The following is a 19037-nucleotide window of genomic DNA, read 5'->3' as shown; positions in this document are numbered from 1 at the left end:
GGGTGTATCCTTCCTTTTAAGGGCCACATAAATCTGACCGTCGCCTGCATAACAGTAGATTCAAACGCCTCGTTTTTTTAAATGTAAAATGTAATTTATTTCTACAGCCCTTTACAACGATCCATTTCGGTACCAAAGTGCTTTACAGCAGATAATAAATAAAGAAAAGAATAAGTACAAAACAATAAAATACAGCAAAATTGAATAAGATAATATAAAAGAGTCTCCATACTACTGGGTATTAAAAGCCATCTGAAATAAGTATGTTTTTAGCCTAGATTTAAAGAGGATTTTAAGTTTGAAACCAAGCGGGAGCGAATAGAAACAGAGAAAAGACGAGGGCCAGGAAGTGAGCCCTGTGGGACTCCCCCGCCCCAGAAGAGGGGAGCAGAGGAGGTGCGATCTGCTCCAAAAGGAACAGGAAGGACATTATTTCTATCTTCTTGAGGGTTTTTGACAGAAAAGGTTGTTTATAGGTTAGTTATGTCCACCTCACACCTGTCGTGATGCTCCAGGTGGGTCCATTTGGGCTCATTTCAAACAGGATGTCACTCAAAACGACGGCGTGTGGAATTAGGCCGACTCAAGCTGTTTGTTTGGCTGCTTCGGGTCGACTCCAGTGCGCTGCAAACGGGTTTATATCTCAATCCCAACCCAACGAATCCACACATTCTGTCAGTAAATAGACAACAGCCCCCATCAGTGCTCATTATATCCGCTGGTTTAGTGTTAAATACATTTCAGGAAGCGTGTTTAACTCTTACTTCGTGCATCATTTCATGGGCTTGGATGTGGTGTAAATGTGAATTATAGATGGATTCAGATAAATGTTGGTTGATGCTGTGGCAGCTTTGGTTTCCATGTCTTCAGACATGTTGCTTTTTAGCTTTTTAACAGCTCGAAACTAATGAAAAACAAAAAAAAGCAACTGAAACACGAGCAGACTGAGGACAGATGCTTAGGGTTACCTCATACATCCTAATCCACCCCTGGAACCTCGGTAATACACTCCTGGACCTTCTTCCACGGTGTTTGGGTGCCTGCTTCAGCTTCACATCTCTGATGTGCGTAGCCTGAATAACCGACTTCAATCCCGGAGGAATCAGAGTTTTGAATATTTTGGGATCCAAACGGTTGCTTTCTGCTGGTCGTATACCTCCAGATACCTCCAGAGAGCCACGTGTGACCAGCCTTGATGGCACGGTGCAGCAGGATAAAGGGGCTCATTCTGGTCTTTACCGTATTAGAGTGTAAGAACCTGCCAGACATCCTAAGATATTCATTTGGCCTTCAGGCAGGCCTCTAACGCTGGGTTAATAGAGGCTTTACGAGGCTTAATGGGCCGGGCCTCCCAGGGAGTCTTCCTTTATTTGATTATGTGTTTTGATTTTCAACTAATGACTGTAATTTTTAGGAATGTGCAGGTTCCCAAATTGCCCTGAAATATAACCTCCCGAGTTAATTATTCGCCTGTTGCTGGATGTAACGTTATTATCCCGAGGCTCTTTGATAAAGGCGGTGTCAGGTGCAGCGTGCGTCCTCTTAGAAGCAGGAAACGTAATCTAATTCCACCTTGGGTTGGTCTCAGACTCGCACTCGCATACGTTGAAGGATCAAAAGGGTCACGGGGTTCCTTTGAAGTCTGCTGACACAGATGTTTGGACCCAGACTCACACCTGCACACCCACACCTCTGTGGACGTGTTCGGGCTGGTACCGGTCTGCAGAGGCAGGCCTCGGGGGGGCAGGCCCTGGCAAAGATTTCCCAAAACAGCTTCTTACTTTAAACTTGACAAAGCTGCTGTATGAAAACATAATTAATCTTCTAATTGACAAGAAACGCCGAGGCTTGGAAAGCCGACACACTGAGAGACTGAAGGACAGATTCAGCTCTTAACCCGAGTCGCTTACCTCTGCATGAGCTTATCTTCTGCCTTCTTTAGCAGGTTCAGTGCAGGAAAGTGAGATGTTTGAGATGAGCGTGTCGGCTCTGTCTCGTCTGGCTAAACCAGATGTTTACAGACTGATGCACAGCCTCCAGCTGTTATCCAGATGTAGGAATAAAAGTAAGGTTTCCTGGGCTTTCTGTGCTGCTGCTTCAGTGTTTTTTACTTTATTTAGGATGACTTCACACCTCCAATCAGCCACAAACTTCAAGTGTGGGTCTCATTAAAGTCCCTGAATCCTTCGTGGATAACCTTCAGGTGAGGCTCTGACAGCAGGAAGGTGGGGCTCAGGATCATTCCAGGTTACAGGCACCCGACAAGTTGATAGTTTTGTCTTTCTCTTGTAAAACACTGTGACTCACAGTGAGCTGACAGGGACGAGGTGGACTTGACCGAGCATGTGCTGCGTTATCTGCCTCCGTTCAGGGTTCTGTTGAAGCTATAAGCCAACGAGCCTCAGCAGAGGAGAAAGTCAGATTACGTTTTGTATCCATGCGAGTCGTGCACCCAGAGTTCAGGCGTGTGGAATGCTGTCCGTGTGCGCCCAAGGCCATCTGCAGGATGATTTATCGTGCTGTCAGAGCTGGCTCTGGGTCTCTGAGCTCCACACCGTGCACAGAGACACTCAAATACAGTTTATCAGGAGCGCCGGGGCATTCCCGGACATTCCTCCGGCGTGGCAGCAGACGGGAAAACCATACTACTGGGTATTAAAAGCCATCTGAAATAAGTATGTTTTTAGCCTAGATTTAAAGAGTATTTTAAGTATGAAACCAAGCAGGAGCGAATAGAAACAGAGAAAAGATGAGGGCCAGGAAGTGAGCCCTGTGGGACTCCCCCACCCCAGAAGAGGGGAGCAGAGGAGGTGCGATCTGCTCCAAAAGGAACAGGAAGGACATTATTTCTATCTTCTCGAGGGTTTTTGACAGAAAAGGTCGTTTATAGGTTAGTTATGTCCTCCTCACACCTGTCGTGATGCTCCAGGTGGGTCCATTTGGGCTCATTTCAAACAGGATGTCACTCAAAACGACGGCGTGTTGCTTCTTCATAACATGAGCTGTAATTGGGTTGGAAATAGTTCCTCCATCCCTGAAAATGGCATCGAAATGTAATATTTTCAGTCTGAATGGACGTATTTGACCCTTTCTTGTCCCGTCCCTTCCAGTTTGTGTGCACAGTGATCGCCATCCTCCTGCATTACTTCTACATGTGCACCTTCGCCTGGATGTTCGTGGAGGGGCTGCACATCTACCGCATGCTGACCGAGATGCGCAACATCAACCACGGCCACATGAGGTTTTACTACGCCATGGGCTGGGGCATCCCGGCTATCATCACCGGTGAGAAACGCACGCCAACAGGCTCAGAGGAGCCGGGACTCGTGGGAAGATAACCCTCCAGGATCTGTCATAATGACACGATAAACAGTGACATACGTTTAGTGTGGAAAGAAATGAGCTCCTGTTCCTTGTCAGATTACAGGGTGGATCTGACTGACATGTTTTTGGAATATAATGCCACTCATGTGTTCTGTGTGCAGGCTTGGCAGTCGGCCTTGATCCTCAGGGTTACGGAAACCCTGATTTCTGCTGGCTCTCTGTCCACGACACACTCATCTGGAGCTTCGCAGGCCCCATCTTTGTGGTCGTTTTGGTAGGAGATTTACACATTGTGAACATTTAATTCCATTCATCTCATTTGAAGCTTCTTCCATAATGTTTGGGACAGAGTTCCATCATTTTTGTTTGGGCCAGGTGGCTTCCAGGTGTGTTTCACTGCTTCATCAGTGCAGGGATGAGAGTCTGAAGCTGTTCAACATGAGGAGAGAAGCTGGAAAACCAGAAGAAAGCATCAGAGACATGAGTCAAACCTCAGGATCACCAGCATCAGCTGTCTGGAAGATCATGAAGAAGAAAGAATGCTCTGGTAGGCCGAGGAAGACAGAAGAATCCTCACTGTGGGAAAGAAACATCCTCAAAGGCCCGTCCAACGGATCAGAACCATCTTCAGGAGGCAGGTGTGTCTCTGTCAGAGACGACTGTCCACAGAAGACTTCATGAACAGAAGCACAGAAGCTACACTGCTACATGCTAACCGCTAGTTAGCCACTGCTACATGCTAACCGCTAGTTAGCCACTGCTACATGCTAACCGCTAGTTAGCCACAGAAACAGGATGGACGCGTCACAGTTTGCCAAAAAGTCCTTAAAGGAGCTGCAGAGTTCTGGAAAAAGGTGTTCTGGACAGACCGGACCCAGATGAACCTGCATCAGAGTGATGGCAGGAAGAAAGTGTGGAGACCAACAGGAACCGAGATCCACAGCATAGCAGCTGCTCTGCTGAACACGGTGGGGGGGGGGCATGTCTGGCTGCCACAGGTTCTGCTGCCACAGGTTCTGGCTGCCACAGGTTCTGGCTGCCACAGGTTCTGCTGCCACAGGTTCTGCTGCCACAGGTTCTGGCTGCCACAGGTTCTGCTGCCACAGGTTCTGGCCGCCACAGGTTCTGCTGCCACAGGTTCTGCTGCCACAGGTTCTGCTCACTTATCTTCACTGATGATGGAGCTGCTCCATCAACTCTGAGCTGGATAGAAACATCTGATCTGCTCCAGTTCCACTAAATGCCTCCAAAGCTTCATCCTGCAACAAGATAATGATCCAAACATCCTGCTGAGCAGCACCAGAGTTTCTCAGAGCTGAAACATGGCCGAGCCCGTCAGCTGGTTCTGATCCAGCTGAGCTTCTATCTGCTGAAGGAGAGACTTAAAGGGACAAACTGAGGGCTGAACATGGCTGCTTTAATGCAGCCTCCATCACTCTGTCCCACACTTTATTGTGTAGAATGGAAGAAATCTTCACTTCAGCAGCGTTTAAACGCACCGATGTGATGGATTTCTTTTTATTTGATAGTTTAAAATGCATTTAAAGGCAACAACCTGCACTCAAACTCTAAAGTGGTGCCATGAAAGGAGAAGAAATGATTCTGACCTTTTCCTCCCTGTTTTTAAAGGTGAACATCGTCATCTTCATTTTAGCGGCGAAGGCCTCGTGTGGTCGCAGGCAGAGGGTTGCGGAGAAGTCTGGAGCGATGTGAGTTTCTCAGTTACACCAACGATTCAAATTACAGCCCATCAGTTACTCTTTAATGTCCCGCCACCGTTTCTCTGGGTTCTTTAGTCCTGCGCTGCGCGTGGCGTTCCTCCTCCTGCTCTTCATCAGCGCCACCTGGGTGCTCGGCCTCATGGCGGTCAACAGTGATGTCATGACTTTCCACTACCTGTTCGCCATCTGCAGCTGCCTGCAGGTAACAAAGCGGGACCCTCAGATACTCCATCCTCCTCTCACACTTTGTCAATCTCACGGTTTTTTGCCGCCTCTGCAGGGAGTCGTCATCTTCTTCTTCCACGTGATCTTCAACAAAGAAGTGAGGAAGAACCTGAAGAACGTCATCTCGGGAAAGAAGAGCGTACAAGACGAGTCCAGCACCACGAGGGCCTCGCTGCTCACGGTAAGAACACCTCGGGTCCTTTTTTTAGATCAATAAATGCTCCCCGCTGAAGGAGAGACAGGATCTCAACCAAAAACCCATCGATTGATCAGCTGATCAACTCCAGCTGTCCACAGATTCTTCTTCTGCAACAAGGAATTCATTTTAAAGCAAAATCCTGAATCGTGCATTACTCATTATAAGGAGTTTATTGCTCAAACATGTGTTGTTCTTTCTCATATAAGGTTATAAAAAGAAGTGTATGTTTGAAACCAGCCTAAACATGGATAAATATGAAGGACAAAGCAGTTTTAACTTGGTTTGAGTGAAGCAATTCATTTTATGGCAATATCTGAAATCTTGACTATCTCCTTAAAAGAAAGCGAATTTCGGATTCCAGAAGAACAAGTGTGGTTCTTTCTCATATAAGGTAATATAAAGAAGTTTATACTCGAAACCAGCTTAAACATGGATAAATATGAAGGACAAAGCAGTTTTAACTTGGTTTGAGTGAAGCAATTCATTTTATCGACCTGCACCTGAACCAACTCGCCATTTTTCCTATTCAATCAAACACTTTTGTCGTGTTTTCTCTGGATTTTTGGTTGACATCCTGTCTTTCCATATAAATTCAGAGTTAAATTGATCAGGGGATCAATCACCTTTGTCCCGGTTGGCCTAATAAATGTCTTGTTGACGTGTAAAAGCCACATTTCCATCCTCAGCGCTCTCTGAACTGCAACAACACGTACACGGAGGACGGCCCGCTGTACCGCTCCGCCATCGGCGAGTCCAACGTCTCCCTGGACAGCACGCTCAGGTCAGCAAAGAGCCGCAGCAGCTACCTGGCGTACACGCTCAGGTACAACACGCCCACTGACCGCACGGCTGCTTTACTAAACCGCTGCATGACGAGTCTCTTTCACTTCTGATGCGTCTCACACCTTCTAACCTCCGATTCACACGCCTGTTTCACCTGCCGAAGCTCGGTTTATTCGCTCTATCTGCCGTCAGTGCTCGCCGCCACATGATGGCGCCTGCACTGGCGAGGGATTCTGCTTCTTGTGTGAATGACCATGCTGAGATTTGCTGGTTGCATGGCTCACATACAGGAAAACACATCTGACATAGAGTTAAAGCACCTGAACAGGCTGTTTGTTCAGTTTTTATGAACAAAATGCATCTGTTTCTGGTTCTGATTCACTGAAAGTTACCTGTGGTGTACCACAGGGCTCCGTGTTGGGCCCTGAACTGTTCATATTCTACCTAAATGACAAATGTAACGCGTCTAACATGTTAAAGTTCACTTTATTTTCTGATGACGCTCATTTATATCACTCTAATAAACGTTTTGGAACAGTTTCTGAGTGCAGCATTTAAAGAAATGTAAATATATAGAAATTTAACATAAAATTGAAGACATTTTAATTATTAAACATGCTGTTTTGCTCCCTAATAGTTCCGTACACGAGCTCCTCTGTGGAGTTTTGAGGAAACGCATAAAAAGCAACATTAATCCAGTTTATATGCTAAAGAAGCAGCTGTTTTGGTGAAATCTGGTCAGAAAAGTGTCGTCATTTAGAATCTGTTCATTATAATCAGCTTCAGCCGACACCTTTTTGCTCAATTTCTTCATTTAACTTCTTATTTTTGTTGCTTTGTGGGGAGAAAAATAGTGAAATATCCACTTGTTCCTGAACAAATCAAACTTTAACTCCAGATTTACCAGCTTTACTCGTCATGAACGACTTTCGGTTGTTTTTTTCTTATGCAGTTTGTGTTAAATAGTGTCTGTGAAATGCTGTACAGGCTGAAATGTGATGAAATATATGAATATATATTCATGCTGGTTTTATTTTTGGTTTCTCACTTCATAACATTTCTCTTTAAGCTTCAAAATGACCATAAAACCAGTTTAACTTGCAGCAGAATTTATCCAAAGCAGGTTATGAAGCCGACTCTTTTCAAACCTTTTTGTTTCCTCAAAGTTGAACAAAAAAATCCAGATAAATACACAAATGAGGCATTTCAAACGTGAATGTATTCAGCAGTAAAGAGGTTAATTAAGATGAGATCCAACTGTGGCTTTAATATGTCGCTGAATCCATCATTTTAATCGTTAATATGATAAATTGGCCTGAAATGAACTTTTTTCCCACAATAAACAGTCGAGTCTGTAATGGAGCAGCTGGGAGGAGTAATTCAGTTATTTCCTGCCTGATATGATCATTTTACGGATTTGTGGATATAATAATAAGATTTTAACAGATGTCGGGGGTTAATACAGCCATAAATCATCTTATTATTCTTTTTATCCATGACAGAAAAACTCGTTTGCATCCAGTTTTTAAGATTTTTCCCCCAAATTGAACCGACTGTGTGCCTCAGATCGTAAAGCTGTCGTCTCGGTAATTAGAGCTGACATCAGGGCCAGAGATGTGGGGGGGGGGTGGTACCTGTTGAGGTGGGAGTGTAATGCATAGCTGCTCCCTGCAGCTGTTGGCACATCTTCAGCTGCTTCCAGAAGCTTAGATCAGGCCGGTCAGAGTCTCCAGTTTCAGATTCAGCCTCAGGACCGATTCTCAGTCCAAGCTGGAATAAAAGCTCGACTAGACGGGAAGTTTTGAAACCGTGAACAGACTTCAGCGTAGGAAGGTTTCCTTCACTTTAACCCCACGCCTGAGTCACAGTTTTTGCTCTGAAAGAGGCGATGACTTCTGTTTGAGCGGCTGAAAGCCACGAGTCCAGGCTTGACTTAACCTCCCGCCGCGCTGTGCTTCCTCTCTGAATCTCTCAGGGAGGAGTCGGGCCAGAAGCCCAGCGTCTCCTCGGGAACAGCCAAAGGTCACACGGATCTGGATGGACCTCTGTTCCACAGGAACGGCACCAAAGCAGACGGTGAGCTGTGCTGGTGGAGGTGATGACGCTTGGTGCTGCTTGGTACTCATGCTCCTTGTTTCCATCAGACTCGGACTCGGACAGCGAGCTGTCGGTGGATGAGCACAGCTCCTCGTATGCCTCGTCCCACTCCTCCGACAGCGAGGACGATGACATCGATGTCAAGCCAAAGTGGAACAACGAGAGGCCGGTTCACAGCACCCCGAAAGGTTGGTTCAACCGAAGCGTCGTCTCATGAGCTTTCTCTGTGCTGATTTCCACTTTGTTTGTGCTGATTTCCGCTTTCTCTGTGCTGATTTCCGCTTTCTCTGTGCTGATTTCCACTTTCTTTGTGCTGATTTCCGCTTTCTTTGTGCCGATTTCCACTTTCTTTGTGCTGATTTCCGCTTTCTTTGTGCTGATTTCCACTTTCTTTGTGCTGATTTCCGCTTTCTTTCTTTGTACTGATATCCGCTTTCTTTGTGCTGATTTCCGCTTTCTTTGTGCTGATTTCCACTTTTTCTTTGTGCTGATTTCCGCTTTCTTTGCGCTGATTTCCGCTTTCTTTCTTTGTGCTGATATCCGCTTTCTTTGTGCTGATTTCCGCTTTCTTTGTGCTGATTTCCGCTTTCTTTGTGCTGATATCCGCTTTCTTTGTGCTGATTTCCGCTTTCTTTGCGCTGATTTCCGCTTTCTTTGTGCTGATTTCCGCTTTCTTTGTGCTGATTTCCACTTTCTTTCTTTGTGCTGATTTCCGCTTTCTTTGCGCTGATTTCCGCTTTCTTTGTGCTGATTTCCACTTTCTTTCTTTGTGCTGATTTCCACTTTCTTTCTTTGTGCTGATTTCCGCTGTCTTTGTGCTGATTTCCGCTTTCTTTGTGCTGATTTCCTCTTTCTTTGTGCTGATTTCCACTTTCTTTCTTTGTGCTGATTTGCGCTTTCTTTGCGCTGATTTGCGCTTTCTTTGCGCTGATTTCCGCTTTCTTTGTGCTGATTTCTGCTTTCTTTGTGCTGATTTCCGCTTTCTTTGCGCTGATTTCCGCTTTCTTTGTGCTGATTTCCACTTTCTTTCTTTGTGCTGATTTCCACTTTCTTTCTTTGTGCTGATTTCCGCTGTCTTTGTGCTGATTTCCGCTTTCTTTGCGCTGATTTCCGCTTTCTTTGCGCTGATTTCCACTTTCTTTCTTTGTGCTGATTTGCGCTTTCTTTGCGCTGATTTGCGCTTTCTTTGCGCTGATTTCCGCTTTCTTTGTGCTGAGTTCCGCTTCCTTTGTGCTGATTTCCGCTTTCTTTGCGCTGATTTCCGCTTTCTTTGCGCTGATTTCCGCTTCCTTTGCGCTGATTTCCGCTTTCTTTGCGCTGATTTCCGCTTTCTTTGCGCTGATTTCCGCTTTCTTTGCGCTGATTTCCGCTTTCTTTGCGCTGATTTCCGCTTTCTTTGCGCTGATTTCCGCTTTCTCTGTGCTGATTTCCGCTTTCTCTGTGCTGATTTCCGCTTTCTCTGTGCTGATTTCCGCTTTCTCTGTGCTGATTTCCTCTTTCTTTGTGCTGATTTCCGCTTTCTTTGTGCTGATATCCGCTTTCTTTGTGCTGATTTCCGCTTTCTTTGTGCTGATTTCCGCTTTCTTTGTGCTGATTTCCTCTTTCTTTGTGCTGATTTCCTCTTTCTTTGTGCTGATTTCCGCTTTCTTTGTGCTGATTTCCGCTTTCTTTGCGCTGATATCCGCTTTCTTTGCGCTGATTTCCGCTTTCTTTGCGCTGATTTCCGCTTTCTCTGTGCTGATTTCCGCTTTCTCTGTGCTGATTTCCGCTTTCTCTGTGCTGATTTCCTCTTTCTTTGTGCTGATTTCCACTTTCTTTGTGCTGATATCCGCTTTCTTTGTGCTGATTTCCGCTTTCTTTGTGCTGATTTCCGCTTTCTTTGTGCTGATTTCCTCTTTCTTTTGCTGATTTCCTCTTTCTTTGTGCTGATTTCCGCTTTCTTTGTGCTGATTTCCGCTTTCTTTGTGCTGATTTCCGCTTTCTTTGTGCTGATTTCCGCTTTCTTTGTGCTGATTTCCGCTTCCTTTGTGCCGATTTCCGCTTTCTTTGTGCTGATTTCCGCTTTCTTTGTGCTGATTTCCGCTTTCTTTGTGCTGATTTCCGCTTTCTTTGTGCTGATTTCCGCTTTCTTTGTGCTGATTTCCGCTTACTTTGTGCTGATATCCGCTTACTTTGTGCTGATATCCACTTTGTTTGTGCTGATTTCCGCTTTCTTTGTGCTGATTTCCGCTTTCTTTGTGCCGATTTCCGCTTTCTTTCTTTGTGCCGATTTCCGCTTTCTTTGTGCTGATTTCCGCTTTCTTTGTGCTGATTTCCGCTTTCTTTGTGCTGATTTCCGCTTTGTTTGTGCTGATTTCCGCTTTCTCTGTGCTGATTTCCGCTTTCTCTGTGCTGATTTCCGCTTTCTTTGTGCTGATTTCCGCTTTCTCTGTGCTGATTTCCGCTTTCTCTGTGCTGATTTCCGCTTTCTTTGTGCTGATTTCCGCTTTTTTGTGCTGATTTCCGCTTTCTCTGTGCTGATTTCCGCTTTCTTTGTGCTGATTTCCGCTTTCTTTGTGCTGATTTCCGCTTACTTTGTGCTGATATCCGCTTACTTTGTGCTGATATCCGCTTTGTTTGTGCTGATTTCCGCTTTCTTTGTGCTGATTTCCGCTTTCTTTGTGCCGATTTCCGCTTTCTTTGTGCCGATTTCCGCTTTGTTTGTGCTGATTTCCGCTTTCTTTGTGCTGATTTCCGCTTTGTTTGTGCTGATTTCCGCTTTGTTTGTGCTGATTTCCGCTTTGTTTGTGCTGATTTCCGCTTTCTTTGTGCTGATTTTCGCTTTGTTTGTGCTGATTTTCGCTTTGTTTGTGCTGATTTCCGCTTTCTTTGTGCTGATTTCCGCTTTCTTTGTGCTGATTTCCGCTTTCTTTGTGCTGATTTCCGCTTTCTTAGTGCTGATTTTCGCTTTGTTTGTGCTGATTTCCGCTTTCTTTGTGCTGATTTCCGCTTTGTTTGTGCTGATTTCCGCTTTCTTTGTGCTGATTTTCGCTTTGTTTGTGCTGATTTTCGCTTTCTTTGTGCTGATTTCCGCTTTCTTTGTGCTGATTTCCGCTTTCTTTGTGCTGATTTCCGCTTTCTTTGTGCTGAGTTCTGCTTTCTTTGTGCTGATTTCCGCTTTCTTTGTGCTGATTTCCGCTTTCTTTGTGCTGATTTCCGCTTTCTTTGTGCTGATTTCCGCTTTCTTTGTGCTGATTTCCGCTTTCTTTGTGCTGATTTCCTCTTTCTTTGTGCTGATTTCCGCTTTCTTTGTGCTGATTTCCACTTTGTTTGTGCTGATTTCCACTTTGTTTGTGCTGATTTCCGCTTTGTTTGTGCTGATTTCCGCTTTGTTTGTGCTGATTTTCGCTTTCTTTGTGCTGATTTCCTCTTTCTTTGTGCTGATTTCCTCTTTCTTTGTGCTGATTTCCGCTTTCTTTGTGCTGATTTCCGCTTTGTTTGTGCTGATTTCCGCTTTCTTTGTGCTGATTTCCTCTTTCTTTGTGCTGATTTCCACTTTGTTTGTGCTGATTTCCGCTTTCTTTGTGCTGATTTCCGCTTTCTTTGTGCTGATTTCCACTTTGTTTGTGCTGATTTCCGCTTTCTTTGTGCTGATTTCCTCTTTCTTTGTGCCGATTTCCGCTTTCTTTGTGCTGATTTCTTTGTGCTGAGTTCCGCTTTCTTTGTGCCGATTTACACTTTCTTTGTGCTTATTTCCGCTTTCTTTGTGCCGATTTCCGCTTTCTTTGTGCTGATTTCCGCTTTCTTTGTGCTTATTTCCGCTTTCTTTGTGCCGATTTCCGCTTTCTTTGTGCTGATTTCTTTGTGCCGATTTCCCCTTTCTCTGTGCCGATTTCCTCTCTTCTCTGTGCCGATTTCCTCTCTTGCCTTCTTTGCAGGTGACTCCAACCATGTGAAGCCCTACTGGCCGAGAGATGGCACCACGGCGAGCGACAGCGAGGACCCGAGTGGGGCGGAGAGGCTGAGGGTGGAGACCAAGGTGAACGTGGAGCTGCACCCTGAAAATAAGCTGAACCATGTCGGTGAAAGAGAGAGGGAAGCCCTGCAGGAGAGAGACCGGCAGACACCGAGTGACGCTAAAGACGCAGCCGCCGTCACTCAGTCCAACAGCAACCACCAACCAGAGCAGAGAAAAGGTGAGAAAAGGCGCTTCACACCTGAGTCCGTTTCATCTGAAGGGAGCTGACACGAATCACTTCCACGCAGGTATCCTGAAGAACAAGATCAGCTACCCTCCCCCGCTGACCGACAAGAACATGAAGAACCGCCTGAGGGAGAAGCTGTGCGACTACACCTCCCCCACCATCACGTCCCCGCCCCCCAACAACAACAACACCTCCTCCCCGCCGCCCTCCTCCATCAACATCATGGCGCCTCCGTCCCGGCCGCCTTCGCAGGCCTCCAACGACGGAGGAGGTCGTCTTCCTAACCACGAGAACAACTCCGTCACCAAGCCGCCCATCGCCCCGCGACCTCAGATTCCTGTGGGGGCGCCAGCAGCTGGCGTCTACCGGGAGACCAACGGGGGGGTCGCCATGCACTTGAAGGCGGGGACGGTCAACGGAGGCAACGAGTCCGACTCAGAGTAAGCAGTGAAAACGTGGTTCCAGCTCAGAGAAACTAACTCATGACCTTTAACTATTAATCAATAAATAATGAAGGCTAAGAAGAGCAATAAGACCTGTTTATTAGAGTTAATTTTGCTTTAATGGCAGCAGCCAGAGTTCTGCTCAGGAAGCCAGAACAGAACCCCAGGTCCACGACAGGCAACGACTCGCACAGAAAACGGGTCAAATGCTGAAAATATCAGCTCATCTTGAACTTAATGGCAGCTTCCCTCTGTGTAGCACCCCCTCTTCTTTTAGCAACACCTGTAAACATCTGGAACCGAGGAGACCAGCTGCTGGACCTCTGGTCGTCCCGGTCCGGTCCGATAGAGGATTCCAGCTGCTCAGCAGTCCTGGTTCTTCTTGGGATGAACCAGATGGTGCCTCTCCTCTTTAGTCTGGAGGCTGCAGCATCAGGTTCTGATCCATCTGACCCCAGAACAGTTTCCCACTCTGCCTCAGTCCATTTTAAATGAGCTTTGGTCCTGGATCATGTTCACATGTAGCGTCTTCTTTGCCTGATGGAGCTTTAAGCTGCATCTGATGGAGCTTTAACCTGCATCTGATGGAGCTTTAACCTGCATCTGATGGAGCTTTAAGCTGCATCTGATGGAGCTTTAACCTGCATCTGACGGAGCTTTAACCTGCATCTGATGGAGCTTTAAGCTGCATCTGAAGGAGCTTTAAGCTGCATCTGACGGAGCTTTAACCTGCATCTGATGGAGCTTTAAGCTGCATCTGAAGGAGCTTTAAGCTGCATCTGACGGAGCTTTAACCTGCATCTGATGGAGCTTTAAGCTGCATCTGATGGAGCTTTAACCTGCATCTGATGGAGCTTTAACCTGCATCTGATGGAGCTTTAAGCTGCATCTGACGGAGCTTTAAGCTGCATCTGATGGAGCTTTAACCTGCATCTGATGGAGCTTTAACCTGCATCTGACGGAGCTTTAAGCTGCATCTGACGGAGCTTTAAGCTGCATCTGATGGAGCTTTAACCTGCATCTGATGGAGCTTTAACCTGCATCTGAAGGAGCTTTAAGCTGCATCTGAAGGAGCTTTAAGCTGCATCTGAAGGAGCTTTAAGCTGCATCTGAAGGAGCTTTAAGCTGCATCTGAAGGAGCTTTAAGCTGCATCTGACGGAGCTTTAAGCTGCATCTGAAGGAGCTTTAAGCTGCATCTGATGGAGCTTTAAGCTGCATCTGAAGGAGCTTTAAGCTGCATCTGATGGAGCTTTAAGCTGCATCTGATGGAGCTTTAACCTGCATCTGATGGAGCTTTAACCTGCATTTGATGGAGCTTTAACCTGCATCTGAAGGAGCTTTAAGCTGCATCTGAAGGAGCTTTAAGCTGCATCTGAAGGAGCTTTAAGCTGCATCTGATGGAGCTTTAAGCTGCATCTGATGGAGCTTTAACCTGCATTTGATGGAGCTTTAACCTGCATCTGAAGGAGCTTTAAGCTGCATCTGACGGAGCTTTAAGCTGCATCTGACGGAGCTTTAAGCTGCATCTGAAGGAGCTTTAAGCTGCATCTGACGGAGCTTTAAGCTGCATCTGATGGAGCTTTAAGCTGCATCTGATGGAGCTTTAACCTGCATCTGATGGAGCTTTAACCTGCATCTGAAGGAGCTTTAAGCTGCATCTGACGGAGCTTTAAGCTGCATCTGAAGGAGCTTTAAGCTGCATCTGATGGAGCTTTAAGCTGCATCTGAAGGAGCTTTAAGCTGCATCTGACGAAGCTTTAACCTGCATCTGATGGAGCTTTAAGCTGCATCTGAAGGAGCTTTAAGCTGCATCTGACGAAGCTTTAACCTGCATCTGATGGAGCTTTAAGCTGCATCTGAAGGAGCTTTAACCTGCATCTGATGGAGCTTTAACCTGCATCTGACGGAGCTCTAACCTGCATCTGATGGAGCTTTAAGCTGCATCTGAAGGAGCTTTAAGCTGCATCTGACGAAGCTTTAACCTGCATCTGATGGAGCTTTAAGCTGCATCTGAAGGAGCTTTAAGCTGCATCTGACGGAGCTTTAAGCTGCATCTGATGGAGCTTTAAGCTGCATCTGATGGAGCTTTAACCTGCATCTGATGGAGCTTTAACCTGCATCTGAAGGAGCTTTAAGCTGCATCTGACGGAGCTTTAAGCTGCATCTGAAGGAGCTTTAAGCTGCATCTGATGGAGCTTTAAGCTGCATCTGAAGGAGCTTTAAGCTGCATCTGACGAAGCTTTAACCTGCATCTGATGGAGCTTTAAGCTGCATCTGAAGGAGCTTTAAGCTGCATCTGACGAAGCTTTAACCTGCATCTGATGGAGCTTTAAGCTGCATCTGAAGGAGCTTTAACCTGCATCTGATGGAGCTTTAACCTGCATCTGACGGAGCTCTAACCTGCATCTGATGGAGCTTTAAGCTGCATCTGAAGGAGCTTTAAGCTGCATCTGACGAAGCTTTAACCTGCATCTGATGGAGCTTTAAGCTGCATCTGAAGGAGCTTTAACCTGCATCTGACGGAGCTTTAACCTGCATCTGATGGAGCTTTAACCTGCATCTGACGGAGCTCTAACCTGCATCTGATGGAGCTTTAAGCTGCATCTGAAGGAGCTTTAAGCTGCATCTGACGAAGCTTTAAGCTGCATCTGAAGGAGCTTTAAGCTGCATCTGATGGAGCTTTAAGCTGCATCTGAAGGAGCTTTAAGCTGCATCTGAAGGAGCTTTAAGCTGCATCTGACGGAGCTTTAACCTGCATCTGATGGAGCTTTAAGCTGCATCTGACGAAGCTTTAACCTGCATCTGATGGAGCTTTAAGCTGCATCTGAAGGAGCTTTAAGCTGCATCTGATGGAGCTTTAACCTGCATCTGATGGAGCTTTAAGCTGCATCTGACGGAGCTTTAAGCTGCATCTGACGGAGCTTTAAGCTGCATCTGACGGAGCTTTAAGCTGCATCTGACGGAGCTTTAAGCTGCATCTGATGGAGCTTTAAGCTGCATCTGACGGAGCTTTAACCTGCATCTGATGGAGCTTTAACCTGCATCTGATGGAGCTTTAACCTGCATCTGACGGAGCTCTAACCTGCATCTGATGGAGCTTTAAGCTGCATCTGAAGGAGCTTTAAGCTGCATCTGACGAAGCTTTAACCTGCATCTGACGGAGCTTTAAGCTGCATCTGAAGGAGCTTTAAGCTGCATCTGACGGAGCTTTAACCTGCATCTGATGGAGCTTTAAGCTGCATCTGACCGAGCTTTAACCTGCATCTGACGGAGCTTTAAGCTGCATCTGACGGAGCTTTAAGCTGCATCTGATGGAGCTTTAAGCTGCATCTGAAGGAGCTTTAAGCTGCATCTGAAGGAGCTTTAAGCTGCATCTGAAGGAGCTTTAAGCTGCATCTGAAGGAGCTTTAAGCTGCATCTGAAGGAGCTTTAAGCTGCATCTGAAGGAGCTTTAAGCTGCATCTGAAGGAGCTTTAAGCTGCATCTGATGGAGCTTTAACCTGCATCTGAAGGAGCTTTAACCTGCATTTGATGGAGCTTTAACCTGCATCTGAAGGAGCTTTAAGCTGCATCTGACGGAGCTTTAAGCTGCATCTGAAGGAGCTTTAAGCTGCATCTGATGGAGCTTTAAGCTGCATCTGATGGAGCTTTAAGCTGCATCTGATGGAGCTTTAAGCTGCATCTGATGGAGCTTTAAGCTGCATCTGATGGAGCTTTAAGCTGCATCTGACGGAGCTTTAAGCTGCATCTGATGGAGCTTTAACCTGCATTTGATGGAGCTTTAAGCTGCATCTGAAGGAGCTTTAAGCTGCATCTGACGGAGCTTTAAGCTGCATCTGATGGAGCTTTAACCTGCATTTGATGGAGCTTTAACCTGCATCTGAAGGAGCTTTAAGCTGCATCTGAAGGAGCTTTAAGCTGCATCTGACGGAGCTTTAAGCTGCATCTGAAGGAGCTTTAAGCTGCATCTGAAGGAGCTTTAAGCTGCATCTGATGGAGCTTTAACCTGCATTTGATGGAGCTTTAAGCTGCATATGACGGAGCTTTAAGCTGCATCTGACGGAGCTTTAAGCTGCATCTGACGGAGCTTTAAGCTGCATCTGACGGAGCTTTAAGCTGCATCTGACGGAGCTTTAAGCTGCATCTGATGGAGCTTTAACCTGCATCTGATGGATGTTACGGTGAGACAGTGATTCCTGGAAGTGTTTCTGAGCCCAGGCCGTGATTCCAGGGCAGAATCGGGTTCAGAATCAGTTTTTAATGCAGCTGCCTGGAGGTTTTCAGCTCTTACAGACATGTCTCCAGATTCTCTGAATCTTTCAGTGATTTATTTGTATTACATATGACTGATATTGCTTTCAGGTGCTCTTTTTATCCCCAAACTTGCTGCTGACCGATCAGCTGTAACATTCCTCCAGCTCTTTCTTTTCACCGCTTACCTCCAGCCTTTTGTTGCCCCCGTCCCAACCTTTTTGTATTGCTGCCATCGAATTGAAGATGAGCTCATATTTCTCATGAAAAGGTTAAAGGTTACACTCAATCTGGGCAAAAACCCATGATTATATTTGAGAAAATGCCAGAGTTTTCCTTGAAGTGTAGCATGAAATGATGCGTCTGTCCTCCTTAATGCTGCATGCAGACTCCCTTTTTACCTCGCATGTTCTCATCCTCCCCTCCCTGCATCCTCTCCCTGCTTCTTCTGTCCCCGCTACCTTCTCCTTCTTTAACAGTGGCAGTAACGAGACTTCGATCTGACCTGTTAGGAAAATCCAGACCAGCCTGCCCTTGTGAGAGAAGGAGTCTGCCTGGGGGAGAGAAGAAAGAAAGGAGAGGGTGAAAGACGGATAAAAATTGCAGGATGCCTAAGGTTGGGTGGATAGAAGACGAAGTCGACGCCTGGTCTGCGCATCCTTTCATGTTTCCTCTCACTGGAGAGCAGTATTAATAACAGACTGTGGGACAAGAAAATCAGCAGAGAGACTGGAAAGATGTGAGAAATAGAAAAGGGAACGCTCCGTTGGACTGTAACAGGAGATGTGTGCCAAAAACACCGAAGGAAATGGGATGGAGACGCCCCCAGAATGCTTTGCTGCCGTGATGCTCCTCTGTGGAGGTCATAAAGAGCCCGCCGGGGTTCGTTCTGTTGTACTCAAACTGTAAAGTTATGAAACGACACTGTGGACAGCATCTTTCTCATGGAGAAAGCTGGTACAATGGCATCAGTAGGACTGATCAGATTCTGGACGACACAATCATACACCAAGTGCTCTTTTTTTTATGTTTTGGGCCTCTTCAGCCTCAGTTCAGTGTATTTAGAGTGTAATTAACGTGTAGATATTTTTTTAAAGTGAAAAAGAAATGATCTATTTTGTATTTCAGTTGAAGTAAGGACATGTTTGTCAGCTGAAAAGAATTTGCCAGCTTTACTCTGGGAACGCAGCTGTGAAAATCACTAAATATGCTGGTTTATTTGAGAGCAGAAAGTCTGTTCATGTATCTTCTGTGTCCACGGAGAACAGTTAAATGAGCCTTAAGCACATGGATGGACGAGGAATCCCTCTGTTGTAAAGCTCAGTTTTCCAGTTGGATCACAGTGAACCTGAGGCCTTATTTTCCAGTGTCCGTCCCGTCGGTTTGTCTGATAAAACTCGTCCTGAGATACAGAAAATAAGCAGATTACACTTAAGGGCCGGTTCAGTTTAAGCTCATTTGATTCCAAAATCATTGAAAAATGGACCTTTTTAAATCTTTTTTTTACCATTAAAGTAAAGGTTAATGTTTTTATCATTTAATAACAGACACAAATGCTTTTCTAGATTGTCTGGATACAAATTGCAGCTAATATGTGGCAACTTCCACTGTACAGTCCATTTACCACACTGCTCCCCCCCGAGAGTGTTTCCCTCCTGCAATCATGCCTTTGATGAATGTCCTTGTTTTTGTATGATCTGAGACACTGGAAATGATTTGTAAAATAATGTATATTTATTTTTTATGGTTTTAAGACACTGGAAAAAAGACGATTGTGTTTGTAAAATTAAAAGTGACGTTAATTTTTAA

General features: G+C 45.8%; 1 protein-coding gene across 2 annotated transcripts in view; it reads left to right on the top strand.

Annotated features, from left to right (window-relative positions):
- celsr1a (cadherin EGF LAG seven-pass G-type receptor 1a) overlaps positions 1-19037 on the top strand; it is a 99963-nt gene extending 80926 nt beyond the window's left edge. For both annotated transcript variants that reach the window (XM_072377092.1, XM_072377091.1), the window contains 11 exons: positions 3111-3285; positions 3486-3598; positions 4954-5033; positions 5121-5247; positions 5326-5451; positions 6156-6292; positions 8228-8328; positions 8397-8537; positions 12267-12524; positions 12595-12973; positions 17741-19037. In XM_072377092.1, the coding sequence (XP_072233193.1) occupies positions 3111-3285; positions 3486-3598; positions 4954-5033; positions 5121-5247; positions 5326-5451; positions 6156-6292; positions 8228-8328; positions 8397-8537; positions 12267-12524; positions 12595-12973; positions 17741-17768 (1665 nt within the window). In that variant the 3' untranslated portion in view covers positions 17769-19037. The remainder of the gene's footprint in view (positions 1-3110; positions 3286-3485; positions 3599-4953; positions 5034-5120; positions 5248-5325; positions 5452-6155; positions 6293-8227; positions 8329-8396; positions 8538-12266; positions 12525-12594; positions 12974-17740) is intronic.

Source organism: Leuresthes tenuis, unplaced genomic scaffold (genome assembly GCF_036924035.1).
Source record: "Leuresthes tenuis unplaced genomic scaffold, fLeuTen1.0.hap1 SCAF_23, whole genome shotgun sequence".
Lineage (NCBI taxonomy): Eukaryota > Metazoa > Chordata > Actinopteri > Atheriniformes > Atherinopsidae > Leuresthes > Leuresthes tenuis.
This window is presented reverse-complemented; position numbering and strand designations above follow the sequence as displayed.